The sequence below is a fragment of the Pipra filicauda genome, unplaced genomic scaffold (assembly GCF_003945595.2).
Source record: "Pipra filicauda isolate LSUMZ 115617 unplaced genomic scaffold, ASM394559v2 scaffold271_size1040873_pilon, whole genome shotgun sequence".
In the NCBI taxonomy this organism is placed as follows: Eukaryota; Metazoa; Chordata; class Aves; order Passeriformes; family Pipridae; genus Pipra; species Pipra filicauda.
This window is the reverse complement of record NW_024104389.1, coordinates 258324-279489: the sequence shown is the minus strand read 5'-3', so window position 1 is coordinate 279489 and position 21166 is coordinate 258324. Positions and strand designations below refer to the sequence as shown.

Below are 21166 nucleotides of genomic sequence, written 5' to 3'. Positions count from 1 at the left end.
TTTTTCAGACACAGGATGAACCCACTGATACAAGATACTGCTAGCTAAACAGCTATAAAATGCCCAAAATTGGGTCTACAAAAACAGTTCAAGTTGAAAATTCTGACAGCGATAGCACCATGGTGGAAAAAACAACTGCAAGAAAGGTAACAAAATTGCATTCACGTCCATTTAATTTCAGTGAAATGAAGAGCATGTGTCAAAATTTTCGTTGCTGTAATGGGAAGAAATAAATATGAATCTGCGTTCTGATATCTTGAGTGCAGAAAAAAAATTGTACTTTTTACATTACTTTATCTGTAAGGGGCAGCACTTATGCCTTTTATTGTCATTTGCAACAATTGAAAAAGAAGCTGGATGCTTTGGTTTAATTTGATGTAAGTTAGTGTAGAGTCTTCATGTCTTAGCTAGTATGAAGTCTTTATACGCTCACAAGAACGATTATCCATATTTTATTTAATTTTACAGTGTCTTACTCTCTTTAACAAACAGACAAAACGTTTTTGAAGGCCTGTGACAGAGCACAGGCCAATGAACAAATACAAGTTTCTTATATTCCTTTGTAACACAAGGACTTGTTCCCTCTGTTAAGGAGGACTTGAAAGCCAAATGCTGCAGAAGGGTTAAGAGTAACTCGCATACAGGGGAGTTACTTTAAAAATTGTACAATCCATGTTGGAGAATGAAGGAATATAGGAAGTTCAGTAATGCTGAAGGATGGTTTGTTGTTTATAAATGTGAAGTATCCCATAATTTTCAAACTTCTGAAGCCAAGTTGCAAATAACCCAATTCTCTGATTTATCTGCTTAGTAGACTTTTACAATAGACTGTGGGTTTATCTGTGGTACTAATGAGTAACAGAAGCTGGAATAATATTCTGCATTGTGAATGATGAGTTACATGTATATTGCCCTAAGGAGAGCAAATCCATTTATCTCCCAACAGTGTTTAAAACTGTATTCTCTAGAAAAGGATTTTACATGTATGTGTGTGGTCATACTTACTCTTTTGTTGAAGTCGGTATTCTCTGTCAGACCATTTAATGAATGGATATAAGACAGGAAGAGGTTAAAAAAATAGGAAAAGATTAGAAGATTCAGCATCTACTTGAAACTGTCTTCCAGAAACATTACAGAAAACTTTAGACTTTTTAGTCTCTTCCCAGTTTGTTTTATGGGTCCCAGTAAAGTGAGGTGAAGGTAGTTGTTTCTGATAACTGTGATGAACTACTTAGATAAGAAGAGGAAGATAACAGAGTAAAATGAGGAAAGGAAATTTGGCTTACTAGTAAAGGGATGAAATAATGTTGGGTTTTCTTTTTTTCCTCTTTTTTTCCTCTTTTTTTCTTCTTTTTTTCCTCTTTTTTTCCTCTTTTTTCCCCCCTTTTTTCCCCCCTTTTTTCCCCCCTTTTTTCCCCCCTTTTTTCCCCCCTTTTTTCCCCCCTTTTTTCCCCCCTTTTTCCCTCCCCTTTTTCCCAGCCCTCCCCCCCCCTTTTTTTCTCCCCACCTTTTTTTCCCTTCCCCCCACTTTTTTCCCCGTCCCGCCCTTTTTTCCCACCCCCTTTTGTTCCCCCCGTTTTATTCCTTCCCCCCCCTTTTTTGTTTCCCCTTCCCCTTTCCCCCCCCCCCCCCTTTTTTGTCCCCCCTTTTTTTCGCCACGTTTTTTTCCACACTTTTTTTCCCCCCTTTTTCCTCCGCCCTTTTTTCTTGCCTTCCGCCCTTTTCTTTCGTTTCCTTTTCCGCCCCACTTTTTTCCCCCCTTTTTTTCCCCCTCCACGTCTCGTTCCCCCCTTTTTTCCTTTCCCTCCCCCTCCCCACCCCCTTTTTTCCTCCTTCCCTTTTTTTTCCTCCCGCCCCCCCCCCCTTTTTTGTGTTTTTCCCCCTCCCCCCTTTTTTTTCCCCCCTTTTTTCCTTTCCCCCACTTTTTTCCTTTTCCCCACCCCCTTTTTTTCCCGCCCCCTTTTGTTTCCACCCCATCCCCCCCTTTCCTACCCGCACCTTTTTTTTCCCCCCCCTTTTTTTCCCCTCCTCCCTCCCCCCTCCTCTCCCCCCGATTTTTCCTTTCTACCCCCCGTTTTTCCTCCCCCCCCATTTTTCTTCCCCCCACCTTTTTTCCCCCCCTTTTTCTTCCCTTTTTTCCGCCCCTTTGTTCCCCCCCTTTTTTTCCTCTTTTTTTTTGTTTTCCCCCCTTATTCCCCCCCTTGTATTTTTCCCCGCACCCTTTGATTTTCAACACTACCACCCCCCTTTGTGCGAGTAAACGGCCTTCCCCCCCTTTTTTCCCCCCTTTTTTCCCCCCCCTTTTTTTCCCCCCTTTTTCCCCCCCCTTTTTCCCCCACCCTTTTTTCCCTCCCTTTTTTTCCACCCTTTTTTCCCTCCCTTTTTTCCCCCACCCTTTTTTTCCCCCCTTTTTTCCCCCCTTTTTTCCCCGGTCCTTGTTTGGGATATGATCAAGTTAGTTGAAGTGTCATTCAGTACTGGGAAAGAGGAGGGAATGTCTGGGGCCTACAAGCAGCAAGAATAGGAAGACTGTTGCAGTGATATTTAATGGTATTAAATACAGCCTTTTTATTTCTACACTTGTATATAAGCTAGTTTTTGTAAAGATTTTAGGTTATTTATTTAACAAAAAAAAATATTCTACCTTTATGAACTCAGTTAATTATTTTGACACTTCAGTATTTCTCAAAAGAGCCCAACTTCTGACCCAAGAAAACCTTGACTTAATCAACAGCTGTTCTCATGCTAAGAAAGCTGAATTGTGTCAGTTTCTTCAAGATTTATTCATGTTTATAATTTAAAAAAAATTAAAATCTATAAAACAGAAGTTAAGATTATTTTCAGCTTCACTTTCATCAAAGCAAAAATATCAGGTTTGCTGAAATGTGTTAGTTTTTAAGTTTTCCTTTTCCCCGTTTCTTTGCTAAAGATATAACTCGAAATGCTTGGAGTGCATTTATTTGTAGGTTTGAGCGTAAAGAAATAGATTAATTTGTTTTTGTAGTGCAGATTCCTTCCTTCCTTCCTAGACTTTGTATTTCATATACAAATTATTCTGCGATCTGAATTAAAAACAAAAAAAAAATCAAAATAGAGTTTACTTGTGAGCCCCCTTTTGCTTCTCTACTCTCTGACTCCCCCTCGCCTTCTCTCCTTGTTGCTTGCTGCCATTTTAGAAAATTGGTGCCAGTTTCCAGACTGGCTGTTGAACCTGCAGTCACTGCCAAAGGAATTGTCTTATCAATGGCCCTTGTGTCCAGTTCACTGGTTGTCTCAATGCCTTCCTCTCCAGTAATTCCCAAAGGTGTTCCCTCTCTGATAGTAACAGTAGCAGTTACATCTGCAGAGCCGCGGATCGCCCACGCCCCGCAATCTCTGCCAAGTTAGGGAATCTTCTGAAACGGAGGTTTATAGCTCCTTTGCCAGAATGTTAAGGAAGAAGATACAAATTCATATGAAGGTATGAATAACTTTTTCCAGGAAACGGAAGAGCGAACGTGGTGCCGTTTATTTAACCACCAGGAAATATGGCCAACTTTGATTTGATTTAAAAAGGAGTAAATTAACGTTCTGTTTTTAATGATCACATATAAAACCCTTGCATTATCATATTAGTTCAGGTCAAGGTCTGCCCTTAGCTGGTTGCCCTAACAAGGAGTTGTTATTTGTTGAGACTGATCATCAGTACAGAAATTAAAAATATGGACAAATGTAACATTCTGCCTTGCCTGGTCTTTGAACGTAACATGCCAGTAAAAGCAGGATTACTTAGAAAATGAAAATCTAAGGGAAGGTGGAAGTTTGACCAAGGATACAAATGAGGAATCCCAGTTGGTGGACTGATTAAGTTGATATCAAAAAATAAGCTGATAAACTGCTTGCGCTGTTTTGTTCAGTGTTGCTCACTGAGATTTAATCTTTCATTTTTATCCAGAAGTCATTGCTTATTATGCTGTTCTAGCAGCCAGTGAATAGCTGTGTGAATAAGCTACACACTCACGTCTTCTGAGAACTTTAAAAAATCATTAGGAATAACATTCCTGTTAATACCACGAGTTTATATCATTTATGCTTTAGGGTACATGTGTTTTTTTTTCAGTTGCTCATCTTGGGGGCATAAATTTAAAAAACCCAACACCTGTAGGAGTATGTAGAGCACCTACACCATATAATGTTTGCATGAACTATTTTATAAACATAAGAACATAATGAAATTTTCATTTATCTGAATTTATACTTTGAAACTTACTTGGCTAAACTCAGGAAGTAAATTACAGATATGTCATCAAAAGGAGAAACACATTTGGAGTTTGTAAGAATTAATTCTCTCCTTAGAAGAGTCCAACAATAGTGCCCAAAGCCATTTAATACCATACAGAACATGCTTCAGTATGTAATTATCTTTGATAGGCAGAAAAAGAATGCTTATTCTCCCAGGGCTCAGTACATCTGCTAGATTATATGGCTCTCTGTTGTCTCCTTTTGTGTCTTGTCATTGATTGTAGCAGTACCAGACAATAGAGCTGGAATGGGATATCAAGATATTGTCCACACTGCTGTTTGTTAGCCTTCTGAGAGTTTTCTGCTGAACAGATTAAAAATGTGTTCCTCATCATGGCACACTAGTATGGTCTTGTTGACAGAGAAAATTCTTCCTTGTTACTGCATCCTCCAGTGAGGCATGCATTAAATGTTAAGACGTGCAGATCCAGTTCATCCATTTGCCCCAGAGTAGAATAAGCTGTACTCGGTTCTTGACAGATGTTTGCCAGACCTTTTCTTTAAAGGGTTGCTTCGTGGAAATTCCTGTCTCCTTGGGCAGTTTATTCTGAGAATTATGCTGACTGGCATAGAGTTAGACACTTAGTAGAAGGATAAATAACCATTGCTTGTCTCCTGTTGCAGTGTAAAGCCATTAAATGTTCTCTAACTGTAGTGGACATGGAAAGTATGTAGTGCTTTTCACTATGCAGCAGTAGTTTATGTGTCTGAACATTACCCTGTTTTATCTGATTAGCAGTTTTCAGTTCAGATTAATGAACCTCTTTGGAAAGTCCACAGATGTAAGTTACAGGTTGTTTTATAAAACACGTCAACTTTTTTTCAGGTTGCTTCCATGGATTACATTAAATTAATACGTAGACCTATTGATGCTGAATTTTGAACCTTTCTTTGGACCTTGAAAAAGAGTTGTCTATGCTGTTGGCAGTGACCAGGAGTAGGTGTAACAGTGAATTCTCGCTCTTTGAAACGGAATGCCTGTTCTAACCTGCAGGGCTTGGTGCTTCCTCTTACCTTCCTTTACTTGAAGTTGGATCCAGAAGGCCATTTAGAGTTTTCTAACTTCTAACACGACGTTTTGTGATTATACGATTAATTGTTTTTATCATTTATAGAACCTGCTTTTTATTCTGGCTTTTCCAGTTTTGTTTTGTATTTAGGCTGCTTTTCAAGTTGGTTAGTCATTTTGATTTCCCTTTGCCAGTGCTCTTTGCTTCTTCTTCTGTTCCAGTTGTGATGATATCTGCATAATTAATTGTATCTCTATTTCAGCATTGTCACTGAAAATACTAAAAATAACATTGACTTTGTAAAGACTACTTATTGTGTCTTTTGGATTGGAAAGTCCACTACTGGTGGTGGCTGAATATTTATTTCCATGATAGCTAAGCAACAAGATGCTCTTTTGTTTTTTTTCAGTTTCTGTATTCTCTGTATAGCCTGTTTTTCCATTTTCACTATATCTTCATTTATCTGAAAGTATGCATTTTGGGCTGTGTCTCATCCTAATTAGATCATCATAAAATTATATTCGGTGATTATTCAAAAGCTAGTGAGTCAGTCATAATTTAATAATATATGCAATTTAAGAATAAGAATAAATGTAAAGCTATCAAATTATTTAAGCAGCTTTGTGTCTCTTTGTGAGCACCTGCCAATGTATTTTACTGATGAGTACCCAAAAAAAGGGGTTCTTTTTAAGAATTACCAACTGCAAAAAGTTTGGGTTTTTCTACAGAACAAGTTGGAACCAATGTTTCCTGCTTAGGAATTTTAAATTATTTTTAATTGCTCCTTTCTACTGCATAGTATTTAACATAAGATAATATTCTAGGGAAAGCAATAAACCTTTTATGCCATTTTATCATACTGGGGGAAATTTACATACATAAGAGATAATTGGATTGTTTGGAGGAAGGTGTGAGAGAGCTCTCAGTGAGATTGGACTCAAGTGAGAAACTTGTGTCTATAGTGGAAGAGATTGGAGAGGGCTTAATGGAGTTTGGATCTGCTCTTGTCAATTTATTGATGCATTTGCAAATGATGACTTGTGTTAGATGGATTAGCTTCTGTCATAAGTAATACCACAGCCAGTGTATCTCCCAAGGGCTTAGGGAAGTCTTAAGAGGTTTTAGATTTTTAGATTTTCTTGTCCTAGCATAAAAGAAAAAGGGGGGGTGGGAGGGTGGTTGTTTCCTTTGGGGTTTTGAAGGAGGGTTGGCTTCGCTTTTGGTGTATGGGGTTTATTCTGTGTTTTGGTTTGGGGTTTTAGTTTTGTGGGTTTCTAAACTTGGAGTGAAGATAGGTATTCTCTAGGGGCATCAAACTTTATACTTCAGGAATTCTCTTGATATAGACTAATCCCTTCTTTGTGGTTTTCCTGGTAGACGTTTGTCTTGTGAAGGTTGTAGAGTTTGCAGGTTCTTTTTGTAATCACTTCTGCCTGACTTTTTGGCAACAGTTTAAACTCAGAGCATCAGATGATATTGTTATACCTGTGTTTGTTCTTAAAAAAAAAAAAAAAAGAAAAAGGAAAGATGCCTTTAGAGAACAGCACCTTTACTTGGAGTTATTTTCTAGTTTTTCTTCAGTCAGAATAAATCTTCTGACTACTTGCTTCAGAAGTACCAAGGAGCAGCCTTTTGGTTTTCACTGATTGGCAAGTCAGTGTGTGTTGTTCTTCTGTCTTTAGGTAATTAATTTATTAGTGATTTCATCTGATCATCTGTTAAGAATAATATAAAACTGTGGAGTTGAGACAGCTGACACAGCTGGATAATGTGTTTCTGCAGCATGTAATGAACAGAAAACAGAAAAATGTCCCTGCATTGCATCTTGATTGGTAGGCTAAAATATTGGGGTTTGCAGAGGGTTGTCTCAAGCAGTCTTCTCACTAACCTGGTATCTTTTATATCCTTTCCTCCTATATTAGCAAAGTAATCAAGCACAAGTTAATACTGTGCCTGTTAAGGTTTTTCTCTGTTTATTCTGAAATATGGTTCATAAGCCAAAATCCCCAGATTTATATAACTAAAAAATCCAAATAGTTTGTACCTGTTTTTTCTAAATTTGATAAGAGTTTAAAAAGTTTCTTCATAGATTTTCTAAAATTGAACACTACACTATTTTTGTTGCTGAAATAGAAAGGGGCTTCTTGTATGGATGGATTACGGGGTGGGGGTGGAGGCAGGGGAAAGTTGTTAGGGTTTTTTTTGTTGAATTCACAGTCTGAATTGCAGTGTGAGCTTTTAATGTGCTTTTACTGAGATCATTTTGGTCAGGAAAGGAAATTGGGATGGTTGTCAAGACTTAGAAAATTCTTTTTCAGTATGTGTTGTTCCTTTGCTTATTAATTAAGGCTCTAATAATGAACACCAGTTCTACAGTAATATGTCAGAAAGTAGAAATAACACTAATTAAATTAGAAGTTACTAATTTATAAAAGAAGGAAATGACATTGATTGCTTTTATTAAGAATAATTTAAAAGTTTATTCAAAAACTTTGTAATATGCATACTTAAACACAAGCACATACATTCTCACATAGTCTTTTCAGTCTGTATACATTATAAGTCTATTCTGCTTTTTGCAAAAATTACTTAGTATACTTTTTATTTATATTAGAGCAAGGACAAGATTGCATCCTACAGCAAAACTCCAAAAGTGGATAGGAGTGATGTGGGGAAGGAGATGAAAGAAAAGTCTTCCATGAAACGTAAACTTCCTTTTACTATTAGTCCATCCAGAAATGAAGATCGCAATTCAGACACAGGTAGAACCTTTTTATTTCCTTAACTAATTATTTGTTGATAAAATACATCCTAATTTAATTAATTGTATCTTATGTTTTTTATTTATTTTTTCCCTTTAAAAAGGATACTAAGTATAAAAGTTGCTTGCTTGCTTCTGATTGTTGCATCTCAGTCTGATGGGCTTTCACCTTGTCATTAGCAATGGCCAGCATGCCTCCATAGTTTATCTACATTTTCCAGTTGCTTCCTAACCTCATTCTTTTGCTTCTATTTTGATAATTAATCTTTCTTTTCATTGTCATCTCTAGAGGTCCATTGTTTAAACTAGTAAACTGATGAAAAAATCTGTAAATACCTGTTTTTTGGGGGAAGGAGAGTGGGAAAGATTGGTAGGTGTACTGTCCTCCATATAAAAGAAAAGGTTGCTAGATTATGGAGCTATCCAAACTAGCCATGGAGAGCACACTTTTCTTTAAGTTCCTGTGATCTCTCTCTTCAGGATACCTTTTGTGCACAGGCTAGTAGATTTTTGTAGCTTAAGCTTATTCTATTAAAACTGATTTCAAGATTTCAAAATAGCATTCTTAACATGGCTCTTTTCAAATCAAGATGAAGAGATCTGGATATATTCCAAGAGTACAGTTATCTCTGAGTTTAGATATATAGTTGTCTGTGTCATTGTTCAGTAATAGTTCTGTTGGTAACCAAAAAAACCCCATGCCCTCTGGAAGGCCACCAGAAGGCATGTTCCCCAAATTTCTCAAAAGGCTCAGTACTACAGTTTTTTATATAGCACTTACTGTACATTTTAATATTTTCATAAACAAGCACTTCCCTTAATATGCTTACACTTAAATGCAAGATAGAAGTATATGCCTCAGTACATGTTTAATTATTGTCCAGGATTGATTTCATGCAGAAGATTTGGCTCCTGGATAATATATACATGCTTTTGTTACTGTAAAGAGAATATGGTAAGAAATCCAAATTTGAAATAGTCATATTACAAAACAATACTCTTGGCTTTAGATCTGTTTTCAGTGGTTTTACAGCATTCTAGAGTCTTACTATTTGTGATAACACTTGATTCTTAAAAGGCCACGTGTAAATTAGGAGTATGTTCCCAGCATCTGCTTTGTTAAGTTTTTTGCTTGGTATTAGTCCATAACTATTTATCATAATGGAAATAAATATATGTAGATGTAATATTTAGCATTTGCCAAATGTTTTCTTTGTTGAAAATCTTTTATCATCTCTCCCCACCCCATCAACTTTAAATAAGTCATTGTCACAGCGTCTTGTAAGGTAATGCAATTTTCTGTGTGCCTTTTGCTATAGCATGTAGTGTTACAGTTGCCACAAACAAGATTGATTACTCTAGGCACTTAGACACACACTACAAGACAGTGCTTAAGCTACAAAATCTTTTTGTTGCAAGCTGTAGCAGGGAGATGAAATGAACAGTTCAAGTAGGGGCAAGAAATAGTTAATGTAACAGTAGTAAACATCACGACTTGTTGTGTGTTTCATTTCTGCTGAGGCAAGGAGGTAAGAGCAACTGCCTTGTTTCACGGGGGAGAAACTTGGTACGTAAGCTTTCCAGAAACTTTAGAGCAGGAGTATTATTAGGGTGAAAAACTGTTCCTATAATGCTGATTCTGTACCTAATTAATTAGATTAGACTGGTGAGAATTAAGCATTTAGATTGTGCCAAGTTTGTTACTGACGTGGATTAGGACTGACATCAGTGATCATGAAATGCAGCGCTACTTCTGACACAAACTTGGCAATATACATGGAAAAACTTTGATATCAGTAAACTAAACTATTACCTCTGACTGAACTGTCTCCCTGATAACCATGTACAGAAAATGACAAATGTTGAGAAGGAAGAAAGTTTTTGGAGATGAGAATGTAATCGGAAACAGAGGGGGAAAAAGAAGAGGTGATGGAAAGCTTCTTATCAGCTAGTAGTGCTAAAAAATAAAAGCCCTCTTAGAGTTTGTGACAGTCTGTACTGGTGTTCTAGGAAAATGGTTAAAGGTTGTGTATGCAATTCATAATTGAAAAGACTTGGAAAAAACATATGCTACTGCTACATTCTTCCCACTCTCCGTTACAGTTTAAGGATGCATTTTATCCTTTTCCAATAGATTGAGTTTTAATAGCCTTCCAATATGTTTTTTTCGGAGTTCAGAATAGCAAAATTGTCTTATGACTTTTGGTAAATAGTTGCTCTGTATCAGTTTATATGACCTTTGAGTTTGATTTTTAGATTATTTTAAAGATATACAGTCTTTAAAATTGTGTCTGAGTAAACAAAAAGATGCCATAAAAAGTAGCTTTAGGATAAAAAATTTAATCAATAGTTTAATAAATAGTTTATCCCCAAGATATGTGATAGGATCACTAGCTGATTGTAGAAACCCCATGATAATTAGGTTTCATCCTGTTTAGGCATGTAAATCAGACAAAGAATGGGGATACCTAGTTTTGTGAACTTACATCATTAGGTCTGTCTTGGTTCTATCTCCACAGTCTTTCATAAACTAAGATTTTGGGGGTTTCGCTTATTTTTGTAAAAATTCCCCCTGCAATTCACCTCTTTCTCCTTTTCCTGGTGGGCTCTCTTTGTTTCAGGTCTTGTCTAAAAATGGTAAGTGATAATGATCACAGACAGCCAAACTGAATGTTAACTTTATGTAAAAATACTTTTTAAAAAAAAATTGATATCTGCAACAGTATACATAAAGTACATTTTACACTCGGTCAGTTTTGGCAAGACTGAAATCAAAGAGCATTTGTAGTGTCCTGTAAGAGTCTAGAACAATTATAACCCACTTCTTTGTCTAAATTTAAATGTAAGTCTTTTTTTTTTTTTCCCTAAGAAACTCTGCAATAAATTAGCATTAAATAAAGATTTGGCCTTTAGGTTACTTTCCTAATAATTTCATACCCACTAGGACTGTTGCATAAAGGTGGGCCTAAAGGTAGTCATGCAATGCCAGTTGAGATGGTTGCAGTAGCTGCAAAGACTGCAGAGGTCTGAAAGGTAGTGTGGGTCCCAGGAGACCTGTGGCCTTCTGAAGAGGCCTAAAGTGAGGGCTCTGTTATGACATCTCCATTCTTTGGTCAGAGCAACCACAAAAAACTAATGCAGCATATACATATTGCAGACAAATGTGTTTGTACTGCAGTATAGCTTTAGCCTTGATATAAGTAAATCTTAGGGAGGAGTCTACATGCAAACTTTAAGATTGATGGTTTGGATGGTGGAAGGAGAAACATTTTTCATACCTTTTAAAATAAATTCTCTGATTTCAAGTCTTCCAATCCCAAACTATAATTTGGTTAAAAAGCCATCAGTTATTTAGCCTACTTAAAAAAAAGTCTGATTAGTCTCAAATAACCTGTAATGTGATTATTAGAATAAAAACAACAGGCAAGTGTTAATCTTGCGAAGGTCAGATTTGTTTTCTTTCGCTACCTTATTAGTCTAAAGAGAGAAAAGTGAATTTTTCATAATAATTAAACATACCTGCAGGTCATCTGCAGGTCGTAAAAATATTTTCATTGTGAAGATAGTCTTGTTACACAGTTGATTATTCAGGAAGAATAACAAGTTGCAATTACATAATGTGGTAATTTGTTGATCTTCCTTGGAAATTATGTTTTCTAGATTTTCTGTTTATAGGAGGATCTTGGTTTTGTTTTCTGACCCCTTCAATTTGAGTCTTTAAAGTAGTCCAAAAGTGGCACAGTCATACTTCTTTTAGCACTTACTTGACATCCAGGAGAGCAAAACAACTGACCTCTTAATGTTGCATGGGTACATCACAGTAACACAATTCCTGTGCTTGTGCATCCCGTAGTTACAGAGGTTAGTGGGGCTGTTGAAGGGATCGTTTACACACTGCTTGATGGATTTGGGCTTACTGTTCAGCTATAACAAGTTCCTCTAACTGTTGTTTGGGCTTGAGGCAGGAAAGCAGAGGCAGTTTTATGTGTGTTTGTTGGTTTGGTTAAATAAATATGTCATAAACTTGATTAATTAGGTATCACAATAGTACCTTGATATCTCTACATTGTTCAGTGCGTTGTGAAGTCTCTTCGTGACATTTTAAGATTTCTCTTTCCCTGAGGACAGGAAGCAGCAGCCAGTCATGATGTGTTTCCTCTTTAAAATAACTTCATTCAGATTGCCATAATCACACAGAACTCCATAACTCTGTTTCTCAGCTTCATCATCTGCAAAACTGATCACCTTGACCTGTCTTCTGCAGTTGTTAGCAATGAACAGATTAGTCTTTTGTTGTATATCATTTCAGTCTTAAAACTTCCTTAGAAGCACTTATTTCAAGCAGTTCATATTTTAACTTCACGTGGTCCTGTTAATCCTGTTATTCCTTACAATTTGGACTGTGATGGGATTCTTGTACATGAAAACAGACTATCATGAGCCCCAAAAATTGAATTTGGTCTTTTAACTTTATTTCCTTTATTCACTAAGGTGATTATTTTACCAAATGAAATATGCTGTTAGTTTGGCATGCTTTTGGTTTGAGAAGTCCATATGTTACATTATTTAATAATTTAGTTTCCTAAAACATTTAGAAATTATTTGACTGTGAATTTGTAAATTATCCAATTTTAAAAACCAAAAATAAAATAAGGAAAAAGAAACAACAATCAAACAAACAAACAAAAAAACCTAGATACAGTATTGATTGCCTCAGGATCTGTCATGCATAAGTTGTCCTAAAATAATTGCCAGCGTCTTCAATGTTTCTTGTGCCAAAACATTTAAGTCCTGTGAATGGATTTCATTAAGCTCTGCTACAAATAAGTGTTCAAATGCTCCTAAATCACAGTTTCACATAACTTGACTGTTTTGAAATAATTTTTGAAAGCGTTGGGTGAAAAGCTTATGTTGCAGAAGGAAAATATTTGGAAGGATACTGTCTAGATAGATTTGGCTGCATGTTATGAAGTTTATTTAATGAATATGATTGAACATAAAGTCACTTGAAGAGTGTCAATTTTTTTTCTTAATAACAAGTGAAAAATTCCCTCATGTTTTGTTTGTAACTGCTGAAGAACACCAAAAAGTGACAATAATCTGAATATAAAAGATACTTTTATTCCATAGACTTTGAAAACAAAATGCTCAAAATCTAAAAAAAAAAAAAACAAACAAAAAAAACAACCAAACAAAAAGCCCCCACCCAAGTAAGTGACTTCAACAGTCAATTTTGTACATGAAATTCTGTCTAAATTTAATTTCTTAAACTGATGTTATTCCTCTATTATTATCTATATTATTATTGCTCTTCAAAATGTATAAACATCAAGTACTCAGCTGTGAAAAGTTTTCTGTAACCACAAGATAAAGGATAGATAAAAAGTTGAATTTCCTAAATGTTTAATCATCTCCTGTTAAGGTACAGTGTACTGTGTGATGGTATTCTTGGAGCACTGATTTATTTATTGATGTATAAAAATTTCTATTTTGTATGCCCTATGCCCTTCATTTGCTTCCTTCCACTCCTTTTTTCCTGTGTCGTTTTATCTTGTACACTCAGAACCAGGTTATATGCATGAGAAATCTTGAGGGGAAAAGCCACAGCCTTATACAGGACATACTCCAGTAAAAGGATTATCAGGTGCACCTGCTATAGTCTTGACACTTTTTTAGGTTTGTTGTAAAAGTAAAAGCTAGATGATTGGAAGATTTATTTTACTTACTTTGATATATTATTTTTTCAAGCTGAGTATAGCTATAAAATTGTAAGGAAAAATTCAGAATGAAAACGAATGTGTTTTTCAAGGAAAAATCATGAGCAGTAAATAGCATAAGCCAAGAAACAGCAGATCAAGCTGGACAAACTGAAATATGTTGTTTTGATGGAAGTACTAAATCAGTCAATAAAAGAGTTTGCTGTACATTATTCTTGGAGAGAGGACAACATATTCGCAGTGAAAAGTTGAAAATGCAATTTTGTTATAAGGGTTTTTTTATTGTCCTATGCAGATACTTTTTTCAAGAGGTCAAGAGTGTTGATTTGGATATTGAATTAATTTTTTAGATATTCAGGATCTTGAGATGCATGTAGTTTAAAAAAATTGGTTGCTTCTGTAAAAGAGATCTTGTTTCCTTTCAAAGAGGTTTCTTTGATATGTACGTAGGTCTGTAGCTTTCCATTCTTTAAATAGTCTTGCTTGCAGTTGTTTAGCCTGCAAAATTATGTATTTCTTATGTGGAATTGAAGATGAGAACTACTGGTGTGCCTTCCTGTGCCTCAAGAGCACTGCATTACTAGAGCTTGTGTCTGTAATCAAGCCTAGAACATGAGATTTAGAGAAGGCTAGGAAGTCAGAAAATGACTTGAGAGGAAATGAATGAAACAAGGAAGAATGCAGAAGTGGAGAAAATGAAATGGTAACTAGGAACCTCAAAGGGACTTAAGCTTCTCATTTGTATTTTTTATCTCTCTGCAGTGGAGTCCTCTTAAGATTTTCTGCTTCGCAGATGACAGGGTTTCTTGGTTTTGGTGGGGATTTTTTTGGTTTTGTGTCTGACTTGTTTATTCAGATGTGTAATTTTAGCTCCTGGTTTAAAACTTGAACATGAAACATTAAACAACTTCCATAAATATTGATAAAAGGAAAGAAGTTATGTATATAAAATAGCTGTATGTTTTTGAAGGATTTGAATTTTGTAGAAGAAATTGCTTTAAGATGAAATAACAGGATGAGTTTGAGAGAAACAATCTTTTGACTAATTACTTAGCAAATATCAATATTAGAAAGTCTTTTCCTAATTTTTAACGTGGTGTCTTGAGAGAAGTAGAAATAGATTGTAGTATCAGATCTGTATTTAAGATTGAAAATTGACCAGCTGATCTTACAGAATGTTTTAAGTGCCTGACTTTAATCTCTGAAAATTAAAGTTGTGACGTATACAGGCCTTCCTGCTGTAAAACAAGGTTTTTGTCTTTTAGAATTTTTTAATAATCCTGCTTACAGCTTTCAGTGCTTCAACTCAGTAGCTTATTATTCTAATATGATTAGAACAGGTAACCAACACTAACACAAAGGCAGTAAATTGGAGGTGTAATTTCTGTTTTTCATCACCTGCCACCACTCACCAGTTTACATACCTTAAAAGGATTGGTTTATTTCTAGAAAAATGTTTTGATGGAACAGCTGTTTCAGTTTTTAAATGTTCCTATTTCCAGAGAAGGAAGGTCCAGAGAAAAAGAAAATGAAGAAGGATGCTGGAAATAAGAAATCAGCACCAGTTAGCATTCTTTTTGGTTATCCTCTGTCAGAGCGCAAACAGATGGCACTTCTCATGCAGATGACAGCAAGAGACAACAGTCCAGGTGATCTTACATAGTTAACAGTTTTCTTCCTCCTGCCTGTTTAATTCTGCCCCAGTCAGAATATTGTGATCCCTGATGTTTTTTTCAACAGTCCTTGTTTTTTTGACATTTTTTTAATTATCCATAGTTCTGTTAAACACTATTGTGCATGGATGAGTAATTTGATGAAAAATTCTTGACCTTCTCTATTTATGTGCAAAGCTTTGCATTATGATAGCTGTAAAAATTGAACATTTCTTTTCTTCCTTTGATTATTTTTGCCTCTCAGACACTGTTCTGTATGGATTGTTTCCTTTTTTCTGTTCTTGAAACCTGCTTTAAAAATAGTTAGATTTTGCAAAGTGCCCTGTTTCACATTGAAAATAGGCATTGTGTTGATACATAGGAAGTGTCAAATATGTCCTTTATTTAAATATAATTATTCACATATCGTTGTCATCTTTGAATGCAAGTGTTAACACTCTTTCTACTTCACCTCATTTTAATTAACCTACAGCAACCATTTAAAACTTCCTTTGTAGATTCCACCTTAAATCATTCCTTACAAACAACACCAACACAAAAGAAAACTCCAACCTCTTCTTCAAGACAAAAAGACAAGGTTAACAAGAGAAATGAACGAGGGGAAACTCCTCTACATATGGCAGCAATTCGAGGGGATGTTAAACAGGTCAAGGAGCTAATCAGATTGGGTGCAAATGTAAATGTAAAAGATTTTGCAGGTAAGTTGATACATACACGTCCTCTTGACTGTATAAATTAAAAGAAATGCTGAAGTTGTTAAGAGTTTTCCTTTCAGTTCATGTTACGTGCAAATGAAAAAAATATAACTTAGTAGAAATTCTCAAATCGTGTTTTTTATTTCCAATGGCAGTGGTAGTCCTGGGATTCTACGGTACATAGTGTGTTATTAGAACAGCGTTATTAATATCTGGAGGTTTCACTTGTGTCCAGGGCCTTTGCATGGCAGGTGTTTACAGAAATATGTGTGCACAGTTGCTGAACTTTGTAGGATTATACGGGGCAAAGTCAGATAGTGGGATTGTAGGCTATGTGAGGAGATGCAAAGTTTAGTAATGGTGAAAGTGCAATGAACATTGTCTTCTCACTGGGACAGCTAGTGTACACCAAAGCAGATGAAAGTTTGCACTTGCCATCTAGTCCTGCTAGACTAAGGATAGTTTTGATATGTCAGTATTTGCTGTGATTTCAGCACTGATTCATGAACTTGAAGTTAAGTTTAACATATACAATATTTTTAGGTTTATGGGTCAGAATGGTTATAGTGAGAATTGCGTTCTCACTGGGAATGGTTGGGATGAGTTGAGGTAGCAGGCCCATGTGGGAGAAACTAAGAACTATATGGCACAATTAGTTGTCAGCTCAAACTTGACCCAAGAGAAGATATTAATGAGATGAACTGAAGTCTTGATTTTAGGTAAGAAACAGATCAGTAATTTCTCAGTTTGCAGAGACTAGTTGAATTTGTATTTGAAGATGAGGCTGTCCAGGGCTGGCATGTAGTGGAAGAAAGGAAGCAGAAGTAGAACATGGCAGGATCTTCAGGAATTTGAGAGGAGAGATGAGAAGAACTTGTTGACAAGAGCAATTTTAGAAAAAGAGGGGGAGGCTCAGGGGAAGACAGGCCCATAGAAATCACAGGGAGAATAGGAATGTTTCAAGAGATGATATGGTGGGTTAACCTTGGCTGGCTGCCAGACACCCACGCAGCTGCTCTTGTACTTCTCCTCAACAGGGCAGGTGGAGAAAATAAGGTGGAAAAAATCCCATGTGGGTCGATTTAAAGACCATTTAAATAAGCAAAGCAAAAGCTGTATGGGCAAGCAAAAGAAAAAGAAAAATTCATTCGCTACTCCCCTCCAGCAGTCAAACATTCAGTCACTTCCCAGGAAGCAGGACTTCAGCAGGTGTAATGGTTGCTTGGAAAAACGAACACCATTACCCACAAACATCCCTCCTTCCTTCTCCTTTCGCTGAGCTTTTATTGCTAACCATGACATCACGTGGTATGGAATATACCTTTGGGGCAGTTAGGGTTAGCTGTCCTGGCTATGTCCCCTCCCAGCCTCTTGTGCAGGAGGAGGGAGAGAGAAAACTATGACTCTATACAAGCACTGTTCAGCAGTAGCTGAAACACTGGTGTGTTGTGACTACTGTTTCAGCCCCAAATGCAATGCTCAGCACTGTATGGGCGGCTCTGAAGGAAGTTAGCTTTGTAGCTTCATCCCAGCCTGACCTAATACAGATACTTAATTTTAAAGGCACGTGAAAGAAGGACAATGACTTGAGAACTGGTTGTGAGAATCTGTTGGGAACAAGTAATTCAAAACCCTGGAGGAGGTGTTTGGGATCAAGTTGAGATACTTCTCCATTGGTAATCCAAAGTGAGAAGCAGAGGTGGCTGAGCTTCAAAATCCTGTGCAGAGGAAGAAGTCAAGAAGAGGGGGAGGATTGAAGCAGTGAGTCATGAGTGGAGAAGAGTAGGAATTTAGGATGCAGTGGAGTTTAGAGAATTAAGAGTTTTTTAGCTAAGAATTTGGCAGAACTAGAGGAGCAGAAAATGAATTAGTAATGGAGGAAGTAACCCTGCTTGTGGGATATCTGCCAGAATGATACTGCCATGTGAGAACAAGAGTAAAGGAAACAGATGTTGAGAGCAAGCCAGGACTAGAGTTGGCAGGCTGGACATTGTGATAGGATGGAAAAGCAAAGCAGTAAAACATGGAGAAGAATGAATTACAGAGAGAATTAATGAGAAAAAAGATAGGGATCAGAGGGCTGAGAGCCAGAAGAGGGTCATCATGTTGGGTGAGTGCAAAAAGGGAAAATGACAAGAAAGTGTCAAAAAGGAGGTGGTAGCCAGGCAATGTTGTAAGTGAGTGACCCACGTGATGATTGGAGAGGAAATTCAGTGTATGAAGATCAGAAAGAAGTGTTTTGCTGTAGAATAACTTAGAAGCTTTTTTTTTTTTTTTTTTCATTTAAATGAGTGACAGCTGGGAAGTTGAGTGAAAGATGAAGGTGAGAAATCACATTACTGAGGGATTAGATAAATTAGGAGTTTCTTGTACCTCCTTTCCATGGATGTACAAGATCACTACTGATTAAACACAGAGTTAACATGAGTGAACTCTTCCAGACTTACACTGGTTTTGTTGGAAACAAAAGCTGAATGCCTCCCCAGAACTGGGCTTTGAGAAGGCATCAACAGCAGACTAGTTCAGGTTAACTATGAAGTAGAAGTCATGAAGTTTGGGAGAGGAAACTGAGGTAAGGAATATTGCATGTGCAGGTTGGTTGTCATCTTCAGTTGAGGCTCTGCTATAGAAAATGAGCACTGAACTCCAGATTATCAATGTGGAAACCAAAATTGAAAAAAATGAGTAGTGTTCTAGGAAATACCAAGAGTAAGTTCTCTGCCAGTGTTTATTAATACCTTACTATCAAGCTGCTGAATGTTTAGTGATTCCTAGTACATGTTCAGTACCTCCAAAGGAGCGCTGGTTATAGTAATTTCCCATACTTATTCTTTCCAGTAGTGGGGTTTTCAAACAGTTTCCATACAGAATAATGTTATTTATATATATCCCTAACACTGTTCAAATGTTCACTAGTCAAAGAAATTCTAACATGTTTAACCTAGGGATTATGTTCCAGATTTCATCTTTTACTGTTTGATTAGCAATTTCAGTGTTCAATTTAATCACAGAAAAATCTGGAATTTGGCATGACATGAGATTTTAAATTGATAAAGCATGTGTCGTTCATCAAATGGACAGCATTACTCACATTGTGAGTGTATTCTGAAATGTTTAGAGGCAATAGAGACGTATAGCACAGGAGAAAAAACCCAGACTTAAATCTTGGACCTTTCAGTCCTAAACTTACTACTCTTCTCTACAGGTTGGACACCACTGCATGAAGCTTGTAATGTTGGTTACTACGATGTTGCCAAAGTCCTGATAGCAGCAGGAGCCGATGTGAACACACAGGGCTTGGATGATGATACTCCACTTCACGATTCTGCTAGTAGTGGACATAGAAATGTAAGTTCTGTGTAGTAAATACCTGGTTTGAAATGCTCAGTCTTTAGAACAAATTCTAACTGTCCTCATTGCAGTCATATGGTTTTATAATTCTGCTTCTGGTGTTTTGGGAGCATCTTAAACTTGCTCTGATTGTCTTTGTTTTGTCTTGCCTTTCATTTGATTTCTGTTGCCAGATATTTTCTATCAGTATCTGTTTTCTTAAATATTTAAAGGTTTCACCTTTAGTTTTTTAATGACTTTTTCTGAGAGACTTCTACTGTATAGAATTCTCAAAACAAAAATGTCTCCAAACAGTATATTGTGGATTTGTATGTAATATATATATATTTAGAAATATTTAAGGATTTATATCCAATATTTATTTTAATATATTGTTTATGGCATTGAAATAGAGAATTGATATATATATATTCTTAGTATTTTTTTGAAATTTACCAATGAACACGTAAAGAAATGAAGCACTGTAGATAATTTACATTAATTTATAAATTTTTTCTTGATTTCTGCAAATAAGATGCAGAAATTACTCCATTTCCCTTTATATCTCTTCTATTTCATTACTGTACGTGTGATGTGTTGTATAAAGCAAAAAATAGAAAACATCCTTCCAAAAAAGGTGTTCCATTTTAAAGTTTTTTCTGGAAAAGCTAGAGAAATTAATTACGATAATCTGATTGTGATTTTTTTTTTTTTAATTAACTGTTTAGTAACTACTTCTTATAGGTATCTAAACAAAAGTTGGTCATCAGATCAAAGTTGCATGAAGTTGTAGCAAAGTTTTGGAGAACAGGACCTCTTGCTTTTTTGGTCTCAGTATAGGTATCTGTGACCATCTCACTGACATTATGTATCAGAATAATTTTGAAGTTACCTGTTAAGATATCACTGTCTGATGAATTTCTACATTCTTAACACATAGGACTGGATACTGTGCTGAAAATGGAGTGGCCTTGGTATCATTGTAACATTAACAATTTCTTGGCCTTCATCATAGAGAAATTGATGACTTTGATGTATGCTATGCAGCTGGGGTTGGAGGTAGCTTGTTCCTCCAAAAATATACTTGGATCTCTCTCAGGTATTTTTGGAAATGCCTTAGAAACCAATAGTACTGCTACTTGTAAAACTTTTCCTGTTCCATACAGTTTAGTGCTATGAAATTTGGAGCAAGAAGGTGAATCAAGTTCAGAGGAGTAGAGAGCTTGGTAGGTGAGGAACCAGATAAATTGTATGAAGAAACCCTAGAACAGCAAGAACAAAAGCCCACTGTTGTCTTCCTTTGTACTGATGCTGTGTCTGTGTAACAGAAGTCTTCCCCTTTACTTCTTCTAATGAGCAGACTGTGTGTGTACCTGGACTTGGCATTCTAGTTGCTGAAGTCTTGCTTCCCAGTCTCAGTTTCATAGGTAGGAGTTAGGATTGTGTATCATGTTACTCACATTTTGTGTGCAACAGAAGATTTTTATGCTGGTCAAGTAACACATGGAAAACCTAAAAGTTAATTTATTTAATGCTGCAGATTGTGAAGCTGTTGCTTAGACATGGTGGAAATCCATTTCAAGCCAATAAACACGGAGAGAGACCTGTTGATGTGGCTGAAACTGAAGAGTTGGAAATGCTGTTGAAAAGGGAGGTGCCCATCTCTGATGATGAGGACAGTTGCTCAGGTAAAAGCAGC

The 21166-nt window shown here is 36.4% G+C and overlaps 1 protein-coding gene across 1 annotated transcript in view; it reads left to right on the top strand.

Annotated features, from left to right (window-relative positions):
• ANKRD12 (ankyrin repeat domain 12) overlaps window positions 1–21166 on the top strand; it is a 59095-nt gene that overhangs the window by 19018 nt on the left and 18911 nt on the right. Inside the window, exons 2-7 of the mRNA XM_027737140.2 lie at window positions 9–146; window positions 7906–8053; window positions 15272–15418; window positions 15940–16140; window positions 19343–19485; window positions 21008–21155. Coding sequence (XP_027592941.2) covers window positions 60–146; window positions 7906–8053; window positions 15272–15418; window positions 15940–16140; window positions 19343–19485; window positions 21008–21155 — 874 coding nt within the window. The 5' untranslated portion in view covers window positions 9–59. The remainder of the gene's footprint in view (window positions 1–8; window positions 147–7905; window positions 8054–15271; window positions 15419–15939; window positions 16141–19342; window positions 19486–21007; window positions 21156–21166) is intronic.